Here is a 24,425-nt window from a genome sequence, read left to right on the forward strand (position 1 = left end):
TTTGTGTTGTTGCAAAGCTGGTAGAGGAAGAGAAGAAGCAACCACCTCCACTCTATCACCGGTTTATTACTATATTACTATTACATTTAAATTGCAGCTGAGCGGGGCAATGGGACCTTCCATTTTGATAACGGGGAGACTGGCCAGTTTGGCAAACAATGCCTTTCAAATGGTGCAGAAAGTTTCGATCATCTAAAATCATCTCTTAAGGTGCTGCAGGTATCCTTGCCCCTAGCTAAGCTGGAGCAGGATGTTGAGGTGCCACCTCTGGCTGTCTCAGTCACGGTTGAAAAGGGAAGACAAGACTTGTCTGCTTATGCTGCCTGTGGTGGCATCTGCCTTGTCGGGGACATATGCAAATGAGATGCTCCAGCAGGCCCAACATACTGTTGGTGTGCATAAGAGATGTTGGGAAGGCTCTGGCAAGGCTGTGAACAGTTTGTATTGACAGCTCCACAGACTGGCCACACCAGCTGGCTTCAGTGGCTTCAGTTGAGAGCTAACCGTGGTTGGAAGAAAGAACTCAGACCCCCCACTTCCACAGCGTCTTTCCCAAGAAACCCTACGGCGGGTCCCCTGGGTTGTTTTCACCATGACTCGGTTGTTTGTCTGTGCTAACTCCCACTGACAAAGTCAGCCACTTTTTCATTGGTAGTAGACCCTCAATACAGGGTTGTTCTGGCTGCGGAGATCTACATTCTCCTGGCAAAAGGCCATCAGGGTGGTGAAGCAGAAGATTAGTGGGCTGGGTTCATGTTACTTCTTCATTCCCAAAAAGCATGGTAGACTAAGACCATGTGGGAGTGGGTAAAGGATCAGCGGATCAGCCCTTCAGGGAGGGATTATTACCTGGTGAATGGAAGGAGGTAGGGGACTGATAGTGCTTTGGCATTAGCTGTGCCAAACCGGTACCAATCTCTCATTGCCCCCAAGGAAACAGCTCACTGTTACTGAAAAAGAGATATTCTCCCCATTGGGCAAGGATGCAGAGGCACACTAGAGGCCACAGGATCTCCTGTATGCCTTCCCTCCCTTCACCCTCCTGCACTGATATCTACAGAGAGTCCAGGTGGAAGAAATAAACCTCATCTTGGTGCGGGATTAGGTCAGCGACGTATTGCCACACAGCTGTAGGGTCCTGGCTGACCAGTGTCCAGACAGACTAGCTGTGTTTTCATGTTCAGGTGTTCTAAATTTGCTTACATAATTCCTTGATGTTGGTAGCATTAGGTTATAGCTCGTATACAATTTTTTTTAAGAAGGATTTCAAATTAAATGAATTGACAAATTCTTGGAGTAACTACTGGGTATTCATACTACATACTAGTGTATTCAGGATATATTCAGTCATCGAAATATTCAGTCTTTGATATTTGTTTCAGACAAGTAATGTTTGACAGGAAAAAGGAGGAACACCCGTTAATCATGATGAAGGAATTATCTCATACAGAAGTCAAAGCATTAGCAACTGACCCGCCATTAACCCTTTCTCTACCCAGGTTGTGGAGGTATTTTCTCTGGGACTGGGCAGCTACGCTCTCCCTACCACCCCAATGCCTATCCCCACAATAAGGTCTGTGAGTGGGTTATTAACCAGCCAGAGGGCTATGTGGTCACACTCAACTTCCTGTCATTTGACGTTGAGGGAAACTCCTGCGGTTTTGACTCTGTTGAGGTAAACAAATTTTACAATTTTCATGTAAATCAAGCTCTTGGACCAAAATATAAAACTGACTTCTACAAAACATTCTTTTGTGCAAATGTTTTACTTTCCAACTGAATACACCATTCTTCATCACTTCTTCTTCATATTATTATTATTATTACATTTTCTATTGTTATTTTAAGTGTTGGTAATGGTTATGATGATAACACTAGTAAAAAAATTGTGATCAAAAAAACATGCAATTATGGTACTCTTATTGCTACTATCAAACGTAGTACAATAATGTAGTAGCAGCTCTCCAGGAGCTGAAAGAATACCAGGTTACACAGTGGCACAAAGCATATCAGAAAGGTTTTCTATGATGTCACAATTTGTGTTGCCATAGGGGCTTTTGTGTTATGCCACTAAAACGTAAAATCAAATTTTTTCCTTTTTTCAACACATACATTATGGGTGGATAGATTGAGCATAGTGGGTCAGGTATAATGATGCATGTGTCTTCTTCCAGGTGAGGGATGGCTCCACATCTAGCTCTACTCTTCTGGGGACATTTTGTGGAGCTGAGATTCCCCCCAGGCTCCAGTCCACACAGAGATCTATGTACATCCGCTTTAAGACAGACTCCTCTGTCAGCAACCATGGATTTGAAGCAGCCTATGACTCTGCCTTGGAGGGTGAGATAAATATCTATATTTAGCAAAGGTTTTCCACTCTGACTGGCCTCCTATGTTAAGAACTAATTTCTTGTATGTCACCAATGATTATTATTATTAGTAGTAGTAGTAGTAGCACAAATGTTAACAAACTGTTGCAGCGCACACCTTTTATCCTTGTACTTTTGTGGTTTGATTTAGTTTGAGTATTTTAGATCTTACTGTGGCAAGAACAAGATTAATCAGCAAGAAGCAAAAGCTTCCTACAGTGTTCCAAAAAAAAAAGAACAGGGATCATCTCAAACAGTCCTCTTTGAGTCTGACAGAAATAAAACACTGAAAGAAGTCTGGTGGGAATCCCTGTAGCCAGCTCCATTCCCTGTAAAAAGAGTGTAAAATGTAGTTTAAAGCTTCCGAAGCCAGTGGGTGGGCATATGATCTTAGAATATTTTGTTATGTATAGCATAGAGTTGAATAAACACATTGCTTTAAATATAGCTAGGTGAATCTTATAACTCAAGTCTTGGACACAGTACTGCAGACTTCTAAGCAGATGAATGCAAAAATGATGAATATTAGTATTTTGGTATTTTTGTACCAGGCTGTGGTGATACCCTGACCAGTCCTTCAGGCACCATCACAAGCCCTGGCCACCCCAACAACTACCCCCATGGTGCCAACTGTACCTGGTACATCAGTGTTACCCCAGGCAACCTGGTTCGGCTGTCGTTCGACTCCTTCAACCTGGAGTACCACCTCAACTGTAACTTTAATTACCTGGAGGTGTACGACAATGGCACTGTACAGACCGGAACCAAGATTGGCAGGTACATGATACATTTATGAGATACATAAGATATATATATTTAAAAAAGTAAAAATACATACTTAACACTTTGCTAAGCCCTTAGTCAAACAAAAAGGCAAAGAAAAGAAGAGAAAAAGGGACACTCAAAACAAGGCATATCCTCACTGCCGCAGTAAAATACAGGAACTGTTTCTCTATCACACAGAAACCCGACTGGCAAACTCAGATTCGGCCAGCCGCGGTTGAATTCAATTCAATTCAATTTATTTTTGGAAAGCCCAAAATCACAAATTTGCCTCAGAGGGCTTTACAATCTGTACACATACGACATCCTCTGTCCCGGAACCGTTAGATCAGAACAGCCTTCCCCAAAAAACCCTTTAACGGGGAGAAAAGAGGAAGAGACCTTAGAGGAGGGATCCCTCTCCCAGGATGGACAGAAGTGCAATAGATGTCATGTGTACAGGTTCTTTTAACTGATAGTTACAGTTCCCAACCTCACTCGCGGTGACTCATCTAACCCCAACACTATTACAACAGCATGGAATACAACAATAATTTTCTTTGGGGAACTTTGCGAAGTGTCAAATATTTGTTGTACTTAAGAGATTTGGGTGCTTTGTATGTGCAGGTACTGTGGACGTTCAGTGCCTCCTTCCATCACCAGTACTGACAGCCTGCTGACCCTGCTGTTTGTGTCGGACTCAAGCTTAGGCACCGAGGGATTCTCTGCCAGCTATGTCTCAATCAATGCCACCACAGGTGTTGTATTAATATAAACATCTCCTTAAGCCACAGAAAAGTAGGCATTGGCATTATTTGACAATGTGATACATATAATGCAAAAGTAATCCAGTCTGGTTTTGGGTGAATTACGTAAAAGAGTTTTTTTGGGACACCAAATTTAAGGAGCAGTGAGATTTAATGGTGTCTTGTGGTAAAGTTTCAGATTGCATCCAACTGAATATCCTTCCTCTCCCCTCTCCCTCTTCAAGTGTGTTGTAAAACTAGTGCGGCCTTTAGGTAACGTAATAATGCGAAAGGCTCTCTCTGCCAATTAATTCCTTTAAATCCTAAGCTCCTTCAAATGAATGGAAAATGTTTTCAATCCAAAAACCCACATTTTAGAGAACCAACCTCCATTTCACTTTGTACAGTGTATTTTTATTTGGATAAAATGAAAACGAGGAACTACGTATTACAAGAATGTGCTTAAACGTTTTTCTCTCATCAGACTGTGGTGAGACCTTCACCTCCTCTACAGGCTCCTTTAGTTCACCCAACTACCCTGACTACTACCCCAACAATAGAGACTGCGTCTTCAAGATTATAGTGCAAGTCAACATGCAGATTATGCTGAACTTCAGCAACTTTGAGCTGGAGGGCTCCCATCCTTCTTGCAACTTTGACTTCGTTGAGATCAGGTAAGGATAAATTAAGGTTGTAGAATCTGTCTGTCTTTGGAGAAGAAGACCTTTTGTCAGCATCATAGACACATCAGAGCATGACTTTCCATTTGCATGTGACTAAAGTTCCTCCACAGCCATGTTAATTATATACTGATGTATAAGGAAGGCTCACTGATTTTGGTTTGTTGACTTTGGTAACGCTACAGAATCAAGTAAGTTGTCATGTTCAGAGACCGAGCAGATAAAGTTAAACGTGTTTACTCTTTTTACTAAGTCTTTACTCACTTTCAAAAGACAGGAGGAAATCAGAAACCAGGCTGAGTTAACCACGCAGGGATTAGATTCCAAGGTACAGGCAGAGAGACATGCAGGTCGGTAACAGGCAGGCCAAATATCTGGAAGACTTAATGAGACACTTAAGACAGGGAGCAGATGGACATGGGCCGAGACATATACTCTGCCCAGTATCATGGCACGTCATGAAATAGTCACGAAATGCAATATTGTGTTTTTTCTACGTAGACACAAAATGTCCATTTTTGTGTCGCTCAGGACGAAAACAATGCCAATGGAAAGTCAATTATGATCCTTTTTTGTGGTGGACACATGAATTAAAAGCATCCACGTGATTAAGCAACGGTCAGAGCAAGTGACGTAGTATTAAGTAGCAAAAAGGCCACTTATAGAGGGAGGTGGATGGGTCCAACAAGCCCAAGACCCAAGACTTTCCACTAAGAGACCAGTGTTTATCAAAGTCTTGTGGTTTGGTTTGTTGCAATTTCTACACAAAACTATGGATTGCATTTTGTGACTATTTCAAGAACTGCCATTAGAGTATGTAGATAAACTGCCGGGCCGATGGCGAAAGTGTGAACAGGTGAGCTAGCGGGTGGGGCAGTTAGGGACAGGGGGCAGTGAAACGACCATAAATCAAGCAGCTGTTGTGACGGGTATGTGTCTTGAACACTCATCTACCAGACACTCCACATTGTGTGTGTACACAGGAGACACATCTGTCTTTGTTTGTCCAATATGACCACTCACATTTTAAACGTCCACCATCTTTCGCAGGGACGGTGGCTATGAGACGTCTCCCTTGATTGGTAAGTTCTGTGCCTCTCAGGGGCCTCCACTCCTGGTATCCCACAGCAACCGTCTCTGGGTTAGATTCCACTCAGATAGCATCATCATGCTTGGTGGATTCACTGCCCACTGGGATGGCACACAGACTGGTGAGTGGTTCATCTTTTTTAATGTTAGCTTATCTTCTTGTAGCCACATTAAGCAGAGAAAGTAAGTCATGACCACAACCACCTGGAATTTGAGACAGTTTAGACCATATTCATGTGTACTTCATCAAGCATACTCTCAATGTTATAACTTTGTGGAAATGAATCATTCTTACCATTCGTGTTATATTATTCCAACTGAACTTAAATTGCACATTTTTATACTGTACTTGTATCTGTTCACAAGATTAGCATCATACTTTATAACACATCACACCTCAGCATTCAGGCTAATGTAAATTAAGATAAGTAAAATTACAACAAAAAAGATTAAATACAAGCATCAGAATATAAATTGTATAAGAATTAATGCTAACGAATATAAAACTAATAAAAGTCTCTTTCTAATATATAAGTCTTATGTTACACTTTGCTGAACAAGCGAGGGGAACAAACGTTGACCAGGGAAAAGAACTTTGTTAATGTCAGTTTGCATGCTAGGAGTTATCAGCAGGTCAACCATATAAGCTGTACAGCTTTAAAACATGTCTGCATCTGTCAGTTTATGCTTTATGGCAGAGTTCTTAGTTTTCAGCAGCGCTGCTTACAAAAATGTGTCTACGGCTTGTATGTTTCCAGTGCATATGGGTTTATGCCGTCTTACTGTAGCCAAAGGCCCTTTATTTCCTTTGAATAACAATAAAACATATTCACAATACATTTGTCAAATTAGATTGGCCAAAAAGGAGGACTTGTGATTATAGCTGGACTTCACATGTTACAGAATATACACACATTTTGTAAAATTACAATCTTTTTTGTATGAAGTTGAAACAATCATGCCCTTTACACCGCTTTTCAGCTTTGTCACTTTGGTTCACGTTTTGCACATTGTACTTGCCCCTTTGATTTCATTCCTATTTCCAAGGCTGTGGAGGGTTGCTGACAACGACCTCTGGAGGATTTTCCTCCCCTAACTACCCGTTGCCCTACCACACTAATGCTGAGTGCTACTGGAACATCAGGACTAACCAGGGCAGCCAGCTCCTCCTCTCTTTCTCTGATTTCCACCTGGAGTCCAGCACCGCCTGCTCTTATGATTACCTGGCTGTGAGTACTGTACCTCACAGTAAGCAGTTGTTTTAAGATGATTAGTTTACAAGCTGAACAATTGACTTTATGAAATTCAATATAGAGGTTCAAAAAACATTGGTATCGAGAAAGTGTTGGGATACCTGTTTGAACACTGTAGGGACTGATGGGAATGTGGTGAAAACTTCAAACATAAAACGGGGGAAACACATTACTGGAGAGTTGATGTATAAACAATTCCTAACACATATGTAAGTTCCTAAACGCTTGATTCAGTCAAAAACTTCTATATGTTTCAGCTGAAGGCTTCTTAATGTTCTTCTAACCAGAATTTCCCTAATTGAAAAAACAGCACTGTAATGAAGAAAACACCGGTGTAGATTTTACTTGAAGGGATCCTGTGCAGTTCAATAAGGGCTTTTGACAGTTTCAAACGGATAATAAACGGTTTTCTGAGAAAGTGTGAGTCACCGCAACCTGATCAAAGTAGTTATTTGTCCTTGTGCACAGCCAGAGAGAAGTCCTGACATGGCAAGTCACAGTTCACGGATGTGACTGTTAACACAGTGGTGTTTTTCAAAGTTAACATATGCTGGGATGTGTCTAATATCCAGTTCATACTTTTCCAGACAGTCCATCAGAGCTTGATGTATGCCATTTGCAGTTTCACGGCTGTCATCATAACTTCATTTAACTTGCACTGAACTCCATTGGACACAGAGAAAAATCTCACACATACTGGACATGTCTTTCTATTCCCCCTGTTTGAGGCATCGGTGATAACAGAAATAAGCAGACTCATTCTCGGTCAGGGACAGATCATCCAAAATAAAATTGAGAATTCCTGATGACATAATTTACAGAAGGCTTTTGCTGAGTCACTGCTGACGGGCTTGACTCTGTTTTGCTTCCCATTGTTTGTTGTAGACGCACAGCTTTTTGTCTTTTGCAGGTAAATTAATATTTGCGCATATAACCAACCGAACAAGACCAGACATTACCAAAACTTTTTTATGGCCGGATTTGGCACATTTTTGTTATACATAACTAATGTCCATTAGGTTGCCTGTGATTGGATGACAGATGATCTCACCCTGACGCGATCAGCACATGATCTGCTACTGTGGTTGTATCAGATCTAGGATCTGTAAAAGTGCCATCTGCAGAGCAGAGTAGCTGTCAGTACAGGACAATGTAAGGGACAAAGCAATTTAGCCCAATTTACAGAATGTTCCGACTAACACGGGACAGTTGGCAACCCTTCCTACAGGGCAACATCTTTTAAGAACGGGTCCACATTAATTAGGCTCCTGTGCATGTGTACAATGAATGTGCACGCATCTGTATGTGTGATGCAAGAGTGGATGACGGTAACCTACCGAGGCATATAGGTTGATTGTCCTATCAACTACGTTTTAGATATTACTGTATATTAACTGAGTCAATCATTTTTTGTTTCTTTTGGGTGTTTTTAATGTGTTTAATAATTTATGAAATCCGAACAAACAAGAGTTTAGTTTTCCTTCACTATTTGCTAATGCCATCAATGGTGTTATTCATTTATCTTGCTCCCCTTGTTTCACCACCTAATGACTGTGTGTGTGTGTGTTCAGGTATATGATGGTAACAGCAGCAATGCTCCAGAGCTGGCCAAGTTGTGTGGCAGTGAGTCACCCAGCAGCATCAGCTCTTCCAGCAATCAGCTCTACATCAAGCTACGCACTGACAGCAGCGTCGGCGCAGGAGGCTTCCTCGCATCATATACCTCCAGTATGGAAACGCACGCAATATTTTGTTATTTTTTTGTAGCTTTGGAACATAAAGTTCTGTGTTGCTGAAGTAAATTCAGGATGTTTTTATCATATTTTAGCAGAGTAGCCAAAACTGTACTCGAGTAAAAGGACTGCTACTTGCAAATGCAATGCACTCAACAGATGACTACTATTACTTCTACTTGAGTACAAAAGTCTCTCATGAAAAAACGTCTTGTGTTGATCACTTGCAATCTCAAGCAACTTTCTGGTTCTTTCTTCTTCTATTTCATTTAAACCTGAGTGACATCTTTTGACCACAGATGATGATAATGATGTGACAATTCTTCATGAATATATTGTTATTATTAGATACATTTATGTTCATTTTCCCTTTATTTGAGGAAGTTCATCTGTGACCATCTTATTGGCACTCACTTGTTTTTTTACATAATGAGAGATAGCAGGATTACAAAATGAATAAAACGTAAATAAAACTGTTGACAAAACACAGATTTTTAACCCAAAATATTCTTAAGTAGGGTGAAAATTTTGCAGCATTAAAACTACCCTTTAACGGAGAGACCATCTTGTGATAGGATCACAGCGGCTGCCATGCCGAATCAGGGCCTAATTTTGATCTCAACTACACACTTGTAAAGTTTGAGGACTGCATCTTGCAAGGTTGTGATGCTAATTCATGACAGACTCTATCCCCGGACAGACAGACGGACGGACGGACGGACGGACGGACGGACAGACAGACAGACAGACAGACAGACAGACAGACAGACAGACAGACAGACAGACAGACAGACAGACAGACAGACAGACAGACAGACAGACAGACAGACAGACGGACGGACGGACGGACGGACGGACGGACAGACTGGTAGTTCCTGCTACAGTAGGTGTCTCCACATTTGGCCATGATGGCTCACACACTGTGTGTGCCTGCTGTCGCGACTGGTAACTACAATCTTACTTAACATTTTGAAAAGGAGTAAATGTAACTCTTTAATATTTATTTCTGCAGATGTGCTGGAAAAAAAATTGTTAACAAAGAATGCAGCCTATTCTTAATGCACTGTGAAAAATGATGCTGCATCTCAAACAATTTATTTGAAACATAAATCCTAATTGATGTGTGATACTTTATCTGCTGTATAATGGGGAAAACAATGGTTGTAGTGAAACAAATACTGTAGAAAAGTAATTGACACAATAACCATTTTCATAATGATAATAGCAACAGATGGCTTATTACAGAATAATAAAGAACGTAACAATTGAAGTAATGGTTGTGGATCAATTCAAGTTGAAAGAGAGAAAAAAGTTAACAAATAAGAGTTATTTTTCAATTCTTATGTCAGAAATGGAATGTGTCCTGTGACCCTAACCCTAACCCCGGATGAAGGTTGGTGGACTGTAGAAACACCAGGGACAGCACTGCAATTAATCCAGGACCCTAACGCTCTCTCTCTGACAAAGGGTTCTCATATTTAATACATTTAGGATATTATAACGTAGTCAATACAAATTAAATTATTAAGCCATGGTGCACTTTTTCTTATGTTGATAATATATGACTGAAGCAAATATTGACTGAACTCCTAAGAATCCAAGTGAGCAATTCAAATAAATTTTTTTATATTTTGTATTTTTATTGTATTTCATTGTGTATTATTGTTTGGTTGTTTGTTTTCAGAATGCAGCGTGCTCATCTCAGGCCGACCCAAAGGAGTGGTGGAGTCACTAAACTTTCCCAACAACTACCCAGAGAACTCTGAGTGCAGCTGGACCATCCAGGCCAGCAGTGGAAACACTGTCAACTACACCTTCACTGCCTTCGAGCTGGAAGCCATCAGTTGTTACTATGACTACATCAAGGTACACAGATGCACACTGTTCTCCGGGTTCTCGTGCTTCCTCCCTCAGTCCAGAGACATACAGCTTAGGTTAGGTTAAATGATGACTCTAAATTGTCCGTGGGTGTGAATGTGAGAGTCTTGTCTCTGTGATAGCCTGGCGACCTGTCCAGGGTGAACTCTACCTTTGCCCAATGTCAGCGGTTTTAATTTATCAGAACTTTCTGGGACAGTTCTTTCAACTTAAATGAGATGAAACACAATTTTTGAATCTCAAGTTTAAATATCCCACGTTCTTTGTGTTGTATTCTACCACAGTGTTCCTGTTATTGTTTTCAAACTGTAATGCACAATTTTATGACTATGTGTTATACTCTCCACTTTCTCCAAATATCACTGTTCTAGCTCTTTGATGGGCCCAACGAGCAAGCTCCTCTGATTGGTACCTTCTGTGGATACGCGCCCCCCCCAGCCAACAGCACCACGAGCTCAGCTCTCACCGTGGCATTCAGAAGTGACTCCTATATGTCCTTGTCTGGCTTCCAGATGATGTGGTACCAGAATGGTAAGAGAGAAATGTCTTGTGTTGGTGTGGCCAAGACAACGTACAGAATTATGTACTCGCTAATATTTTTCAAGTAAAAATATACAATGAGCCCATAAAATAAAGTAAGATTGTGATAGTCCAGTTATAAGTTTCAAAAATAAATGCTCGATTGTGATGAAGGCACCTGGGCAATGGAGAGAGTGGAGCAAATGAATGCCCATTATTCAATTAGGGGGAGCAAATTATAGTTTGGCTATCCCACTTTTGTCTTAAATAAACATTATCATACAGTCCCCGTAATCAGGTGATTATATATTTTTTTAAATCACACATTTTTTGACCACCCTTTCAGTTGGTTTAGACGAACCTTTGGCAGAATGTTTGCCACAGCATGCTTTGGCTATCAATCACAGTCTGTCAGTCTACACAGGAGTCTGGTAAGAAACATAAAACCATTCAGCTTGATTGCCATCATGGACTGTCGCAGAAAAGGCTGAACAGATTTGCGAGTCAACGCAAGCTGCCAGCCTGATGGATATATAAAGATAACTGGAAACAGCACTGGAGGCTGCCCCCGTTCATTCCTATGAAAGTTACTCAGTGGCACATGAAGCAAGAATGGCTTTACTGCCAAGTACAGAATACCCGGATCTACGCATCCGTGGGCTCATAGAAGCAAGAGCACAAGCGTTTCCTTTAACTCGCTCTCATGAAGGACAGTTCATTATGCCGAAGAAAATAACTATAGATTCAACTATCAGTGCATTTTACAACTTTTAGTACCTCATGATTTAAATAAGTTTATTCAAGTTTCATACTGGGAAGTTGATTTACCTAAAAAGAAAGTATCTGCTGAGTTACAGATGTCCCAATCTATGGGAAATAGTATTTTTAAGCCCAATGGCATGACGAAGCCGACTTGGAAGTTGTAGTTCTACCATGTAAAATCGGCTTCAAAGCCCAGCGCTCTTGCTGGGGGCTTGGCCAGCCCACCTTACGTAAGCTGATGGGACAGGATCTGGTAGTAGAGGTGGGACATTTATGATGGAACCAAATCAAAGAGTCACTCTTTTAAGTGCAACGTGGCTATTACTATGCAACTATTCTTGATTAGTGCAGGTAGTTTTAAATAAAAATATTTTCCCTTGAGGAGGAACCCGAGACCCTGCCAATTATGTCTTATCTTTCAAATTTGCTCCCCAATTTAAAACATAACCAGGCACCCATGGCAGCACTAATCACAGTCAAGAGCATCCAAGACCAGCGTATTTAGTGTGTGCCAGCTGACTGTTGGTCAGTGTGCGTGGCATGCTTGGATACGAGGTGAGACCAGATAGCATACATATGTTACATTACAGATGTGTGTCAATAGTCACCAGACAAAATGTCGGCTGTAGCTATTAGCTGTCTTTGATTGTCTCATTCATCACTACATAAAAAATATTACAGTGTCAGGTGTGTGTCCCTGCAGGCTGTGGTGGGGAACTCTCTGGTTCCACTGGCTCCTTCAACAGCCCAGACTACCCTAACAGGTATCCAGAAAATAGGGAGTGTATCTGGTATATCACCACATCAGCTGGCAGCAGCATCACCCTCACTATCCATGAGTTTGATGTGGAGTTCCACCAAGACTGCAACTATGATGTGCTGGAAGTAAGATATGAATCTGTCTGTTACTGTACAGTGCATAGTTCAGAAAACTAAAAGTTCTGTGCTTATTGCAACATTGCTCTAGATGCTATAAACTGATCAAGGGATGTCTGAAATTACCATGCAGTCCAGTGAAAGTGTTCCTCAAGCAGAACTGGATACAAGAAAAGATCCAGCGTTTCCCTCTGAAATGTGGTGGAGTAGATGAATAAAGTAGCATAAAATGGAAGCATTCCAGTAAAGTACAAGTAATTTAAAACTGTTGGCCTTATGTCCCACAGGGGACGAAGAGGATTGAATAAGTAAGTACCTCAAACTTGAATTTAATTAATTAGAATGCATTAGAATTGCATTGGTACTGTTTATCCATAACCCAGGCATGGTCAGGACTCTCTCATCCACTGCATGAGAGACAGTCCCATAAGTTCACGTAGAAAGCTCAGGAAAGCAGCTGTGCTCTTTAACAGAAGTGGGCGATTATCCAGACATACATTTGCAGGGTTAGGGTTCATCCTTGAAGTCTTGACCGGGGTTATCTATAACCAAAACTAATAACCACAACACCCATGTGTTATGTGAAGATATAAAGTAGACACGTCTTATTAATGACTCAGCAGTGAAATTTTGACCATTACTTTTGACCCCTCCTCAGGTGTATGGAGGCCCAGACCTGTTGGCCCCTCAGCTGGCCAAGCTTTGCAGCACCACATCCAGTCCAATGCATGTCTCCAGCACTGGCAACCTGCTCACAGTGCGCTTCAAGTCTGATGCCTACGTCAGCGGTCGAGGTTTCAATGCAAGCTGGGCTGAAGTTCAGGGAGGTGGGTGGACATTATGAGTGCATGCCACATGCTATACCTCTGTGCCACTATGCCTCACAATATTAGGAGACAGTGTATGGGTATCATCATGGGGAAGGAGTGGTGAACATACTTACATACATGAGGTTAGGTAAGTAACAAGTTCCTAAGTGAAATGAAGTGTTCTTGGGGAGGCAAACATGTTTTGGAATGCAGATCCCTTTGTGCATTGTGAGTTAGTTTCACGTAACGTTGAAGGATAGGTTCAGTCTTAAAACAATACTCACATTCCTATGTGTAGATTGAGTTTTTTTGGTTCTCCTTTCCATTCTGGCCATCTATCGATACCTTCCTGATGACCTTCCGGTGAAAATGGCAGTCCTTGTTCTGTGCTTAAATGCTGAGTTAGATAAGTAAAGTGGGTATCCTCCAAAGTTAGTCTTTTTTACCAGTACCAAGTAATTAGAAACATACTGAACGTGGTAACTTTTCAAAACGATTCAAATTAGTTTTTCCTGACTCACAGGGCTGAATCCTTATATTAACGTATTTTACAACCAGCTAAGAATGGGTATTTTCCCCATCACTTACTGGTGTATTATGTTAAAAAGAGATCTCTTTACGGGCTCACAGTTAGAGCGGGTCGTCATCCAATCGAAAGATCGGCGGTTCAACCCCCGGCTCCTCCAGTCCATGTCATGGGCCATGGAGAACACATAACCCCACATTGCTCCCGAAGGCTGTGCCATCGGTGTATGAATGGATGAATGGGTGTGATTGTGAAACAGTCCTGCCGCTGATAGACAGGTGGCACCTTGCATGGGAGCCCGTGCCATCCCTGTATGAATGGGGGAATAACGTGGTCGGATGACAAAAAAGGCTGTACAAATGCAAGTCCATTTACTGTCTAATGTTGTATTGGATATGGGCATGTTTTAAAATGGACAAAAACATTCTTGGTTATAATTTATTTTGAGTTTAACAATCAAAATGTGAGCTTCTCTATAGGGCTCTGGGTGTGTGTTCTGACAACCCCGTCTCCTAAACAATTACGTTCCCATACAACTAAACTGCATCTCTATTATGTTTTGAGAGAAACCGATTTTTCTCCCAGATTGCTGTGGCAGTTTTAACAGTTTTAAACACAGGGTTAACATTGTTAATTGAAACAAAACAAAACATAAAGGCAGTAGAACTACTTGGCTTGGTCGAGTAAAACATTATATTTTTACTTAAAATGACTATGTTTGTTATATTTAAGCTACGGATGTGAATTCAAATGAGTGAAGGTTGACTTTTGGTTTCACAATGAACATGAGAGTGGTCTCCTGGGTCAGACTCATTAGAAACGTATTTGTAATACAAACAACAAATGTAATGTAATCTGCAACAAAATATGTTTCCCTCGAAACGTAATTCTTTACGCAGTTACACAGGGCTGGCTCTGCTGGTAACATAAACCAAACCAACTACTGTCATCATATCTTAAGTCAAATGTCTCTAAACTCTGATTGGTGGACAGATATATGGAACATCTACTTTTTCCAAGTCTGCCCCCACTCTTTAAACCAGTGACAGGAGCACTTATTCTCAACAATAGACATCTTCTTTTTAGGTAGTCGTTCATTGATGGGTAAAGAGAGTAAAATATTTTTTTAAATATATAAACTAATAATTTCTTCTTAAGGAGTATTCACAATGCTGCTAAGAGCACTATGAATGGATGGATGGACGGACAGACAGACATACAGTCAGTTTCTCTCCAAGATTTAGTGAAGATTTTACACTTTAGCATTGAATCCTTATTAAATGGCAACCATCAACATAGGGTTTCAAATTCATAATCAGTTCTATTTTTACAAAACAATGACATGATGAGTCACATTACTGACTGTGATCATGTCCTCTGGACTGCCTCCAAGGCTGACTTAGGAGCTACTGTACATGTTAAAATACTTTGTGAAATATTTAGAGCAAAAAAACATATATCTCCTTAAGTTAGGACTGACACACCCCTTATATTTAGGAGTTTATCCTAAATCAGTCAGTTAGAGCTACTTTGAAAATGTTTTATGAATACAACCCCTGGACTGGCCTGGAGTTTATAGTCACTCTGTTACCAGCTAGCATCACTTGGCTTATCTCTCGCACAGGGGTGGTAGGGAATTGGTGGTTCCATGGCAATGTGAATTCCTTGTTATGTTACATGACTCATTGTGTTCTCAACAATTGTAATAAGCTTAGAATTTAAAAAAAAATAGTAAGTACTCTTGGTAAAACTGAAAACTATCACTGAGAGCTGACACCTGGCTGTCTGCAACATCCACAAACCAAGAGAGAGAGAGAGCAGCAGTGACATGGAATGCCCTTTCAAAGAGGGAGAAAAAGGTTTGGAAGGAGTCAGCTGATATTGCAGCATTGCCATAAGTGATTATTTTCATCATCTACTAAACTTTCCACACTTAGGGTGTCCGATTGTACTTTTAGGGGTATGGACAAAACGTATAGGATACTGCTGTGGCCTGGACCTTTATTAACCTCAACTGCAGAGGGTACTATGCCTTTATTTGAAGCAGGCTTGTATTAGACACAGGCCTTTATATCTAATTAACTCCGATACATTCTGACAAATGTATTTATGTTCATACTTTATTATGAAGCCTTCTTCTTCTCTAATCTGCTTTTGTTTGTCCTGTTAAATTTGTAATGGCATTATGCTATCAATGCAAACTCAATACTTCCTGTATAAGCGCTGTATCATTTCAGTGTTCAGTGGACAGAGTACCTTCATTACCTTTTATTGTGAAACATTTGCTTGAATGTGTTGTGGAAGCCGGTCTATATTTGGGCCCAACCTTTATTTGAGAAAACATGGTACATCAGAGACAAAGTGCAGTTTTCCTCCACCACCAGCACTCTTAGTAAGCTTTAATCGACTGACCTTTTTCCTGCAGGATGTGGAGGCCCAGTTACTGCTCCAACAGGGGAGATCCATTCTCCTTTGTATCCCAGCAGCTATCCCAACAATGTGGACTGTTCCTGGGTCATCAGTATGGATCCCAACCATCGTGTCTTCTTCAACTTCTCTGACCTGCACATTGAACATCATAGCAACTGCTCCTGGGACTATGTGGCTGTGAGTGACGGATTTTGGATTTTGTGGTTCTTTTTGTTTTCTTGCTGACCGATTAGAGCTCCCAGGCCCTATTTCATTTGTTTTTTAAGTGGTTAATAAATTCAAGTGATTGTGTGTGGGAGAGTTACAGGTTGAATCACTGGTAAAGATTAAATAATGTGGATAATTCATCAAGATTCAGTAGAATTGATGCAGCCTCTCCAGTGATCAGGGAATGTGTGAAATTACTGTACTTCTTTCCCTCCAATTATAGAGGTTATGCACATGCGTTAGCATTGTGTAGCGTCGTGTCTGCTTCTCCGCTCCCCTTTTTCAGAAATTGACACTTTTATCCAGTTTTAGCCACATTTTACGATACACTTCTAAGATCCTGGCTGTTTTAATCCATATGTTTTAAACTAGGAGTACGATGTCAGCCAACACACACTAGACCCTTTAAGTTTAACGTTCCCCAGACCAAACACCATGGGGACCACAGATACCCGGGTGTCTACAATCGGTAAACGAAAAACGAGACCCTTTGTGAATCGCTGTGGGGTCCGGGTTGGAGCCCCTGCGTCCACCACAACTACAATGTATCTACTCACCTCCCCGTCCGACTGTGTCAGCTGCGCCCGCCTGTCTGATAAAATCACAGAGCTAGAAGGAAGAATATCGACTCTCTAGATCCAGGATGCCGAGAAGCTCATGGACACCATCATCTTCGGTCCAAACCGACACAACCAGCGACCGTGTGCATGATGCCACGTCCCTGAGGATTCCTGGCTACAGTTCGGGGCTAAGCCTAAAGCCCTGGTCAGCTCCACTACATCCATCATGAGTCCTGGTCCGTGCTCGCAGCAGCTGGAGAGGGAGGGAGGCATCCTTCCTCTCGTACCAGGGCTCGCTCCATACCGCTCTTTACACCAGCACCGCGGCGAGCTCCTGTCCCCGTTCACTCAGTCCTTCCCCGTCCACTCCGCCACCACTGACAACAACCTTGATATGATCTGTCTCACTGAAACTTGGCAAAAACACCTAGGGTCTCATTTATAATCCTTGCGTGTGCCCAAACATGGGGCCTGAAAGAGGCGTACGCCACTTCCCACGCGAACGTTGTGATCTATAAAATAAAGCCAGTGACAGCTCTCGCACAATCACTCCATATCCTCATTATCAGTCCTAATCATAATGCCATAAGAAAACAAAAGTAAATAAATTGTGTTCACCTATCAAACTTGTGGATACCACCGATTGTCGCGATCATTTTAAAAGCAATCAGTCTGACTGCTGTGAACATAAATAGTACAGTGAGACTGGTGACGTTTTATGTTACACGATAGATAATCTGGCACTGACTGAGTCAATGGAAGAATTGAGTGTTCTTCCTCTCGGTACTCTCCGTGATTCACCGTAAAGACCCACTGATCAGCAGCTAATGTTTATGCATCAATATTCATAAGGTGCTTGGCATTGAGCGTTTATGGCTGAATGTGGGCGTGTAAAGGGCGGGATGTGAAGCTGAACCAGCTGCACACATTTACAGGTTGATTTGGGATTTATACAAGGCAGAGGAAGGTGTACACGTGGTTTTATAAGTCCGATTTTTTGTTGGCTTACGCCATTTTGGGCTATTGTGCACACGTAGACTTTTAGTATGGATCCTACGCACTGTTTTATAAATGAGACTCCTGGACTACTATGCACTCAACCAAACCACGCCTACTGGATATCTTTACCTGGACAAACCACGCCCTGATGGCCGTGGTGGTGGAATTGCCGCTCTTTACCGCCAACACATAAAAACCAGCCTGATTACCATCCAAACTACATCCTCATTTGAACAGCTGACATTCAAACTGGTCATTTCAATTATCTACCGCCCCCTCCAAACCCGACCCTGCCTTCCTCTCCGACCTATCTGAATTCCTTACCCAGCTCTGCTCCATCTCACCTTCCATCCTGCTGCTCTGTGATTTTAACATCCACATCGACTCCTCAGGCTCTGAAACAGCCACAGAATTTCTGGACATGCTTAGATGCTTCAACTCACCATCCACCACTTCTCCAGCTCTGACCTCACCGTCTCTGACCATCTAGCCATCATCATGGAGATCGACATCCCCATCCAAGAACCCAAACACACACACACCATCACTCTCCGTAATATCAAGTCCGTCTGCCCCTCATCTCTGTCAGCCACTGATAAATTATCCACCCTCTCCCCCTCCTTTAGTCCCTCCCCCTCAGACCTGGTCAGCCTCGACAATAACACACTATCCTCCTCCACTTAAAACTCATCTATTTAAATCTGCTTTTAACCTGTGATGCTATTAAGTTTGTTTTTGTTTTGTTTCTTACTGTTATGTCTACTATTTTGTTTGTATTGTAATTGCTTTTATTGTTTCTGTTTTTACCATGAAAAATGCCTTTGAGTACCTTAGCTATATGAATAGAATGTATTATTATTATTACTACTACCACTATTACTTGCACAACCTGGATATCATGAGGCTCCACGATTCCTGTGAAAGATGAAAAAGCCATATAGTATAATCTGTGAAGATAAATTAGCAGAAGAAACTGTTTTGACAGTTCCTGCATGCCTAGTTACAGGAAAGTACATAGTTCAGATTGTGAGTGTGAATAGGTGAATGAGAGGCAAAGTGTAAAATGATTTGTTTGTGAAGGTAGAAAAGTGCTTTATAGATCCCGTCCTACATAGCTTTAATGAAACCATGTGTCTCTCCCTCTGTAGATCTATGATGGTCCGACCATATCTTCTGCTTTGCTTGCCCGAGTGTGTGGCACCATTCTTCCTCCCTCCATCACCTCCACCCAGAACACCATCTATGTTCGCTTTAGGTCCGACTCAAGTCTTAGCCACCGTGGCTTCAGTGCTCGCTTCTCTCAGGGTGAGCCTCATTTATGCTCTCTGTTTCTAGTACTAGAACATGACTGAAATATCAAATCCATCCCTTTTCACTACTCGCTTATGCTGTGCAAAATTCAGACTACAAGACTTTCAAAATCTCAGACGATCTCATTTAACTCAACATAATTATAGCGTAATAATATAGTATTGTAAAACATACGTTTTATTTATAATAATGTGCTGTTTGAGATACATTTCTATTTAAATCCAAAATGATACAAACTCAAACACAAAGGTTGGCAGGAGTCCCTGAGAAAGGGACAGGCAGTGAATACAGAGGGTGAGAGAGAACAACACTTAATTCAACGCTGTAGACTTAAACTCTAATTTGTTTTGTGATCATTTCAGCCTCTTCTGTATTTTCAGATTGTAGTGAGGATCATTCATTGCAACGTTTAACATAATGTTTTACCGCTGATAGATCATTTATGGTTTTAATACTATTGTTATTGCTCTCCAAACATCCTAAAGTACACATATTTAGATCAAGAAAATCTACACTTTTTCAGAAGATATGCCCAGAATCGCCCTCATAAGCCCAGTTTTTGGACCTCTGTATACAGCCATGTCTGAAAGTCAGTTGCACTACCCAAGTTATCCAAGTTCAACCAGCTCAACCTGCATATTCTGGTGGCAGAGGGGTAGAATACACTGACCATGTAATTCCATCTCTTTTCAACAGCCTGTGGTGCAACCATCATAACCGATGATGATGGTGGGGCCATTGCGTCGCCACGGTACCCAGCATCATACCCTCCCAATCAGAACTGTAGTTGGATCATCAGAGCACAAGAACCATGTGAGTTGCTCTAGTCAAGCCCTCAGACTAGAAACCTGTATTGTTGTATACATGGGGCATACAAAATAGTGGTTCAAAATGTTTTGATATTTTTCCCTTTAACTTGTCTTTCTGTGGCCAGTTAACCATGTGACTCTGTCATTCACTGACTTTGAGTTAGAGATGATTAACTCCAACTGCGCCCATGATTCTGTGGAGATCCTGGATGGAGACAACTACCAGGCACCTTCGATAGGTAGTTATACTGTGTGTGTGTGTGTGTGTGTGTGTGTGTGTGTGTGTGTGTGTGTGTGTGTGTGTGTGTGTGTGTGTGAGTGTGAGAGAAAGAAAGAGAGAGAGATAACAGACTGGGTTTGGATGCCTGCTCTGTGAGCTGTGTTAGATTATTTTTACCAGGGCACATTATGTTAACAATATTCAGATAAGCTATAAGCTAACAATGTGATAACATTATTGAGCTGAATACTGAAATGAATTTGGTTGAATGTAACAAGTGGACTGCTTCTTCAATTAGAGAAGCGTGTGTGGCCTTACATTCAAATTCAAATGTAATGTCGAATTTTATCAGGGCGCTACTGTGGCTTTGATGTACCTCACCCAGTGACATCCTTCAGTAACTCCATGGTGGTCAACTTCATCTCCGACAACTCCGTCTCCAGTAAAGGGTTCAGAGCCACCTACTCAGCATCCACCTCCAGTAAGACAAACCAGTACTGCTCAAAGGTCCAGCTAGATACACGTAGAGTAGAACTGATCACTGCAAATCCAAAATCATTCTGTGATGATTCTGTTCTCATGCACACTCATTGATACTGACAGAACGTCCAGGAAAAGTAATTCTTGTCACCTCTTCTGCTCAGGTTGTGGAGGAGATCTGGTGATGGAGAGTGGTGCGTTTAACAGTCCAAACTATCCAGATGCTTATCCGCCTAATGTGGAGTGTGTGTGGACCATCAGGAGCTCACCAGGGAACCGTCTCCAGCTATCATTCATGTTAGTCAATTTGAGCATCTCTGATCTAATATTCTGCTTTGAAATGAATGAAGTCCCGGTCATAACAAGTGATCCTGTACCCCTGACTCTGCTCAAAGATGATCTCTGGTGTGAAATGTGAAAGATGTCATTGATCTTTTGCTGGTTGTCCGTTGATTTTGTTGTTGTCATATTGTTGATCAGACCCCTTATTTTTGCAGTGAGATGTAGGGTGACATACTCTTACGGTTGTGAGTACATTAAGAATAATAATTTGAAAAGTTAGTAAAACAAAAGAAAAAAGGTTTTTCTGCTTTCATCAGCTACATAACAGTGAAAACCCGCCATTTCAGAAGTTGTTATTGTACAGTGTTATTGCTGGACCGAGTAAAAGCAGAACTACTAGATGGTTAAGTTCAGATATAATGCTGAAAATGCTTTTGTTTAGCCTACATGTTTGTTGAAGTTTAAATGAAGGTAGTGTGTCGTTAAGGTGAGGGTAACTACTCTGATATCCATAAGAGAGTGTGTGTGTGTGTTCAGTGTAGAGGTCAAGTGATCAACACTTTCTCAGTCCTAACTCGTCAAATACCGTTTGGTCAGTCCTCCTAAGATTCGAACTGTGACACTCTAGGTACCCCTCTAACATCAGTTTTGGACGTGTCAGGGACTGCGTGTCAGTTTCCGCCTGTAACATACAGAGTCCTTCCATCCATTTACTCTCCGCTTTTCCGGGGGCGGGTCATATGGGCAGCAGGCTTAGGAGGGTATTCCAGATGTCCCTCTCCCCAGCAACACTTTCCAGCTCTTCCTGCAGAACCCCGAGGTGTTCCCAGGCCAAACCAGATATACAATCCCTCCAGCGTGTTCTGGGTCTACCCTTCTTACCAGCTGGATGTGCCCTGAAAACCTCTAAAGGTAGGCGTCCAGGAGGCATCATGATCAGATGTCCGGACCACCTCTGCTGGCCCCTTTCAAGTCGAAGAAGCAGCTCACCTCTCCTCACCCTATCTCTAAGGCTGAGAGAGGTACCCTACAGAATAAGCTCATGTCAGCTTCTTGTATCCGCTATCTCATTCTTTTGGCCACGACTCAAAGCTTATAACCATAGCTGAGGGTCGGAAAGTACACTTGTACACCTGTGCGCACATACACTTTTAGTATGGATCCAACGCACTGTTTTATAAATGAGACTCCTGGACTACTATGCACTCAACCAAACCACCCCTACTGGATATCTTTACCTGGACAAACCACGCCCTGATGGCCGTGGTGGTGGAATTGCCGCTCTTTACCGCCAACACATAAAAACCAGCCTGATTACCATCCAAACTACATCCTTATTTGAACAGCTAATATTCAAACTGGTCATTTCAATTATCTACCGCCCTCCCAAACCCGACCCTGCCTTCCTCTCCGACCTATCTGAATTCCTTACCCAGCTCTGCTCCATCTCACCTTCCATCCTGCTGCTCTGAGATTTTAACATCCACATCGACCCCTCAGGCTCTTAAACAGCCACAGAATTTCTGGACATGCTTAGATGCTTCAACTTCACTCAACACATCGATTTCCCCACCCACAAGCGCGGTGGGTCTCACTGACAAATTATCCACCCTCTCCCCCTCCTTTAGTCCCTAAACTACACTGTGTTTTGCTACCAGAACACTGTGTAGTTTAGTTGTGTCTATATTTATGCAGGTAATATAATGAAAACATAGAGGCTCTATAGTCTGAACCAGTGTGAACCAAGTTGACAACAAATCTCTATTATTTTCCACATTGTCAACAGCTGTGCATTGCAGCTTTACTTCTTCTGTTTTTACCTTTCACATTAAAAGCCAGTAAATTCCAGTTTATTTTTGGGATCCTAAAGACGGTCTCCAGCACACCTCTGACTGAGTGAGGAGTAAAACTTACATGCATAATAATGTACACAGAGGCTGTTCATTGGCAACAGCATTTAACAAAAACTGCTCTCTCTGGCATTCAGTGGAGCCGAATGACTCAGTTTCTGTTGGCAACAAAGTGCAATTTGGCGCAAAGGAGCACTGACCAAAGCGTCTGTATTTGATGAGTTGGGAGTAAGAATGGGTTGGAGTGATATGTCCCTATGTGTTGGCCAACATTCAACATCATAGTGATTCCTTATTTTCTCCAGACTTGACATACTGGCTGCTATTGCTTAAAAGAGCCAACATCTCACTTTACATTGATGGTGTGACCTTAAGAATATTTTGACATTTTATTGGGTAATATGAATCCGAACATAGTATAAACTAACTAACCCGGATAGTGAAGATAACTGGTGCACATTCCCATGTTTCGAACCTTTTCGTTTTTTGCACCTACAGTATAATTAATCTATGGCTATGTTTGGCATTTAGAGAATACTTCATTATTCAATATCAATAACAATCTTCTTGTGTTTTGTTTAGTATCTTTCACCTGCAGGGAGACTCTGAATGTCAAAATGACTACTTGGAAATCAGAGAGGGCACCTCCACAGGGCCTCTGGTTGATCGCTTCTGTGGAAATTCGCTGCCCTCTAACTACACATCTGTGATTGGTCACATCTTGTGGGTTAAGTTTGTCTCAGATGCATCGATTAGTGGAGCAGGATTCAGAGCCACCTTCTCACACTGTGAGTGTATCTGTCTGTCTGTCTATCCATGGCTAATCTCGCATACTACTGGACCCACCAACCTAATATTGTTTGTGCACAGTTATGACTGTATGCTTAAGGTCATAATCGCTGTGATTTACAATTTAGAAAAAAATATTGTATTGACTGTTCTGTATCGTTGTTGCCTGTTGACTCCTCAAGGCCGCAAAATGAGTTATAAATCCAACTGTATACGCTCTGTTCATATGAGCAACGCTGGTTACAACTGTTTTCCCCTTATTATTAAGATTGTGTACCCAACCAGTACATCTACATGCTCAGTTACTAATATTGTAGAAATTTTGTAACTTGAGGACACCCTCAATCCACTCGGGGCAGGACTGTGGTGAAGAAGTGTGCGCTGGGTCCATCACTGGCCAGATTGTACTGTAACGGGTAGTGGTAGGACCCAATTGCAGCACACAGGAGACCATGGAAAGTTGGTAATGACTTTTAGTGCCAAACT

The 24,425-nt window shown here is 41.7% G+C and overlaps 1 protein-coding gene across 1 annotated transcript in view; it reads left to right on the plus strand.

Moving 5' to 3' along the window:
* Positions 1-24,425, plus strand: part of cubn (cubilin (intrinsic factor-cobalamin receptor)) — a 78,697-nt gene that overhangs the window by 20,659 nt on the left and 33,613 nt on the right. Inside the window, exons 19-37 of the mRNA XM_076087349.1 lie at positions 1,500-1,675; positions 2,175-2,340; positions 2,921-3,146; positions 3,759-3,889; positions 4,362-4,551; positions 5,608-5,768; positions 6,694-6,875; positions 8,471-8,627; positions 10,317-10,498; positions 10,882-11,041; positions 12,495-12,676; positions 13,326-13,494; positions 16,428-16,609; positions 19,347-19,503; positions 20,206-20,322; positions 20,444-20,557; positions 20,891-21,019; positions 21,183-21,315; positions 23,733-23,938. Of these exons, the coding sequence (XP_075943464.1) occupies positions 1,500-1,675; positions 2,175-2,340; positions 2,921-3,146; positions 3,759-3,889; positions 4,362-4,551; positions 5,608-5,768; positions 6,694-6,875; positions 8,471-8,627; positions 10,317-10,498; positions 10,882-11,041; positions 12,495-12,676; positions 13,326-13,494; positions 16,428-16,609; positions 19,347-19,503; positions 20,206-20,322; positions 20,444-20,557; positions 20,891-21,019; positions 21,183-21,315; positions 23,733-23,938 (3,120 nt within the window). The remainder of the gene's footprint in view (positions 1-1,499; positions 1,676-2,174; positions 2,341-2,920; positions 3,147-3,758; positions 3,890-4,361; positions 4,552-5,607; positions 5,769-6,693; positions 6,876-8,470; positions 8,628-10,316; positions 10,499-10,881; positions 11,042-12,494; positions 12,677-13,325; positions 13,495-16,427; positions 16,610-19,346; positions 19,504-20,205; positions 20,323-20,443; positions 20,558-20,890; positions 21,020-21,182; positions 21,316-23,732; positions 23,939-24,425) is intronic.

Source organism: Anarhichas minor, unplaced genomic scaffold (genome assembly GCF_050575085.1).
Source record: "Anarhichas minor isolate MPS153535 unplaced genomic scaffold, ASM5057508v1 ptg000001l, whole genome shotgun sequence".
Lineage (NCBI taxonomy): Eukaryota > Metazoa > Chordata > Actinopteri > Perciformes > Anarhichadidae > Anarhichas > Anarhichas minor.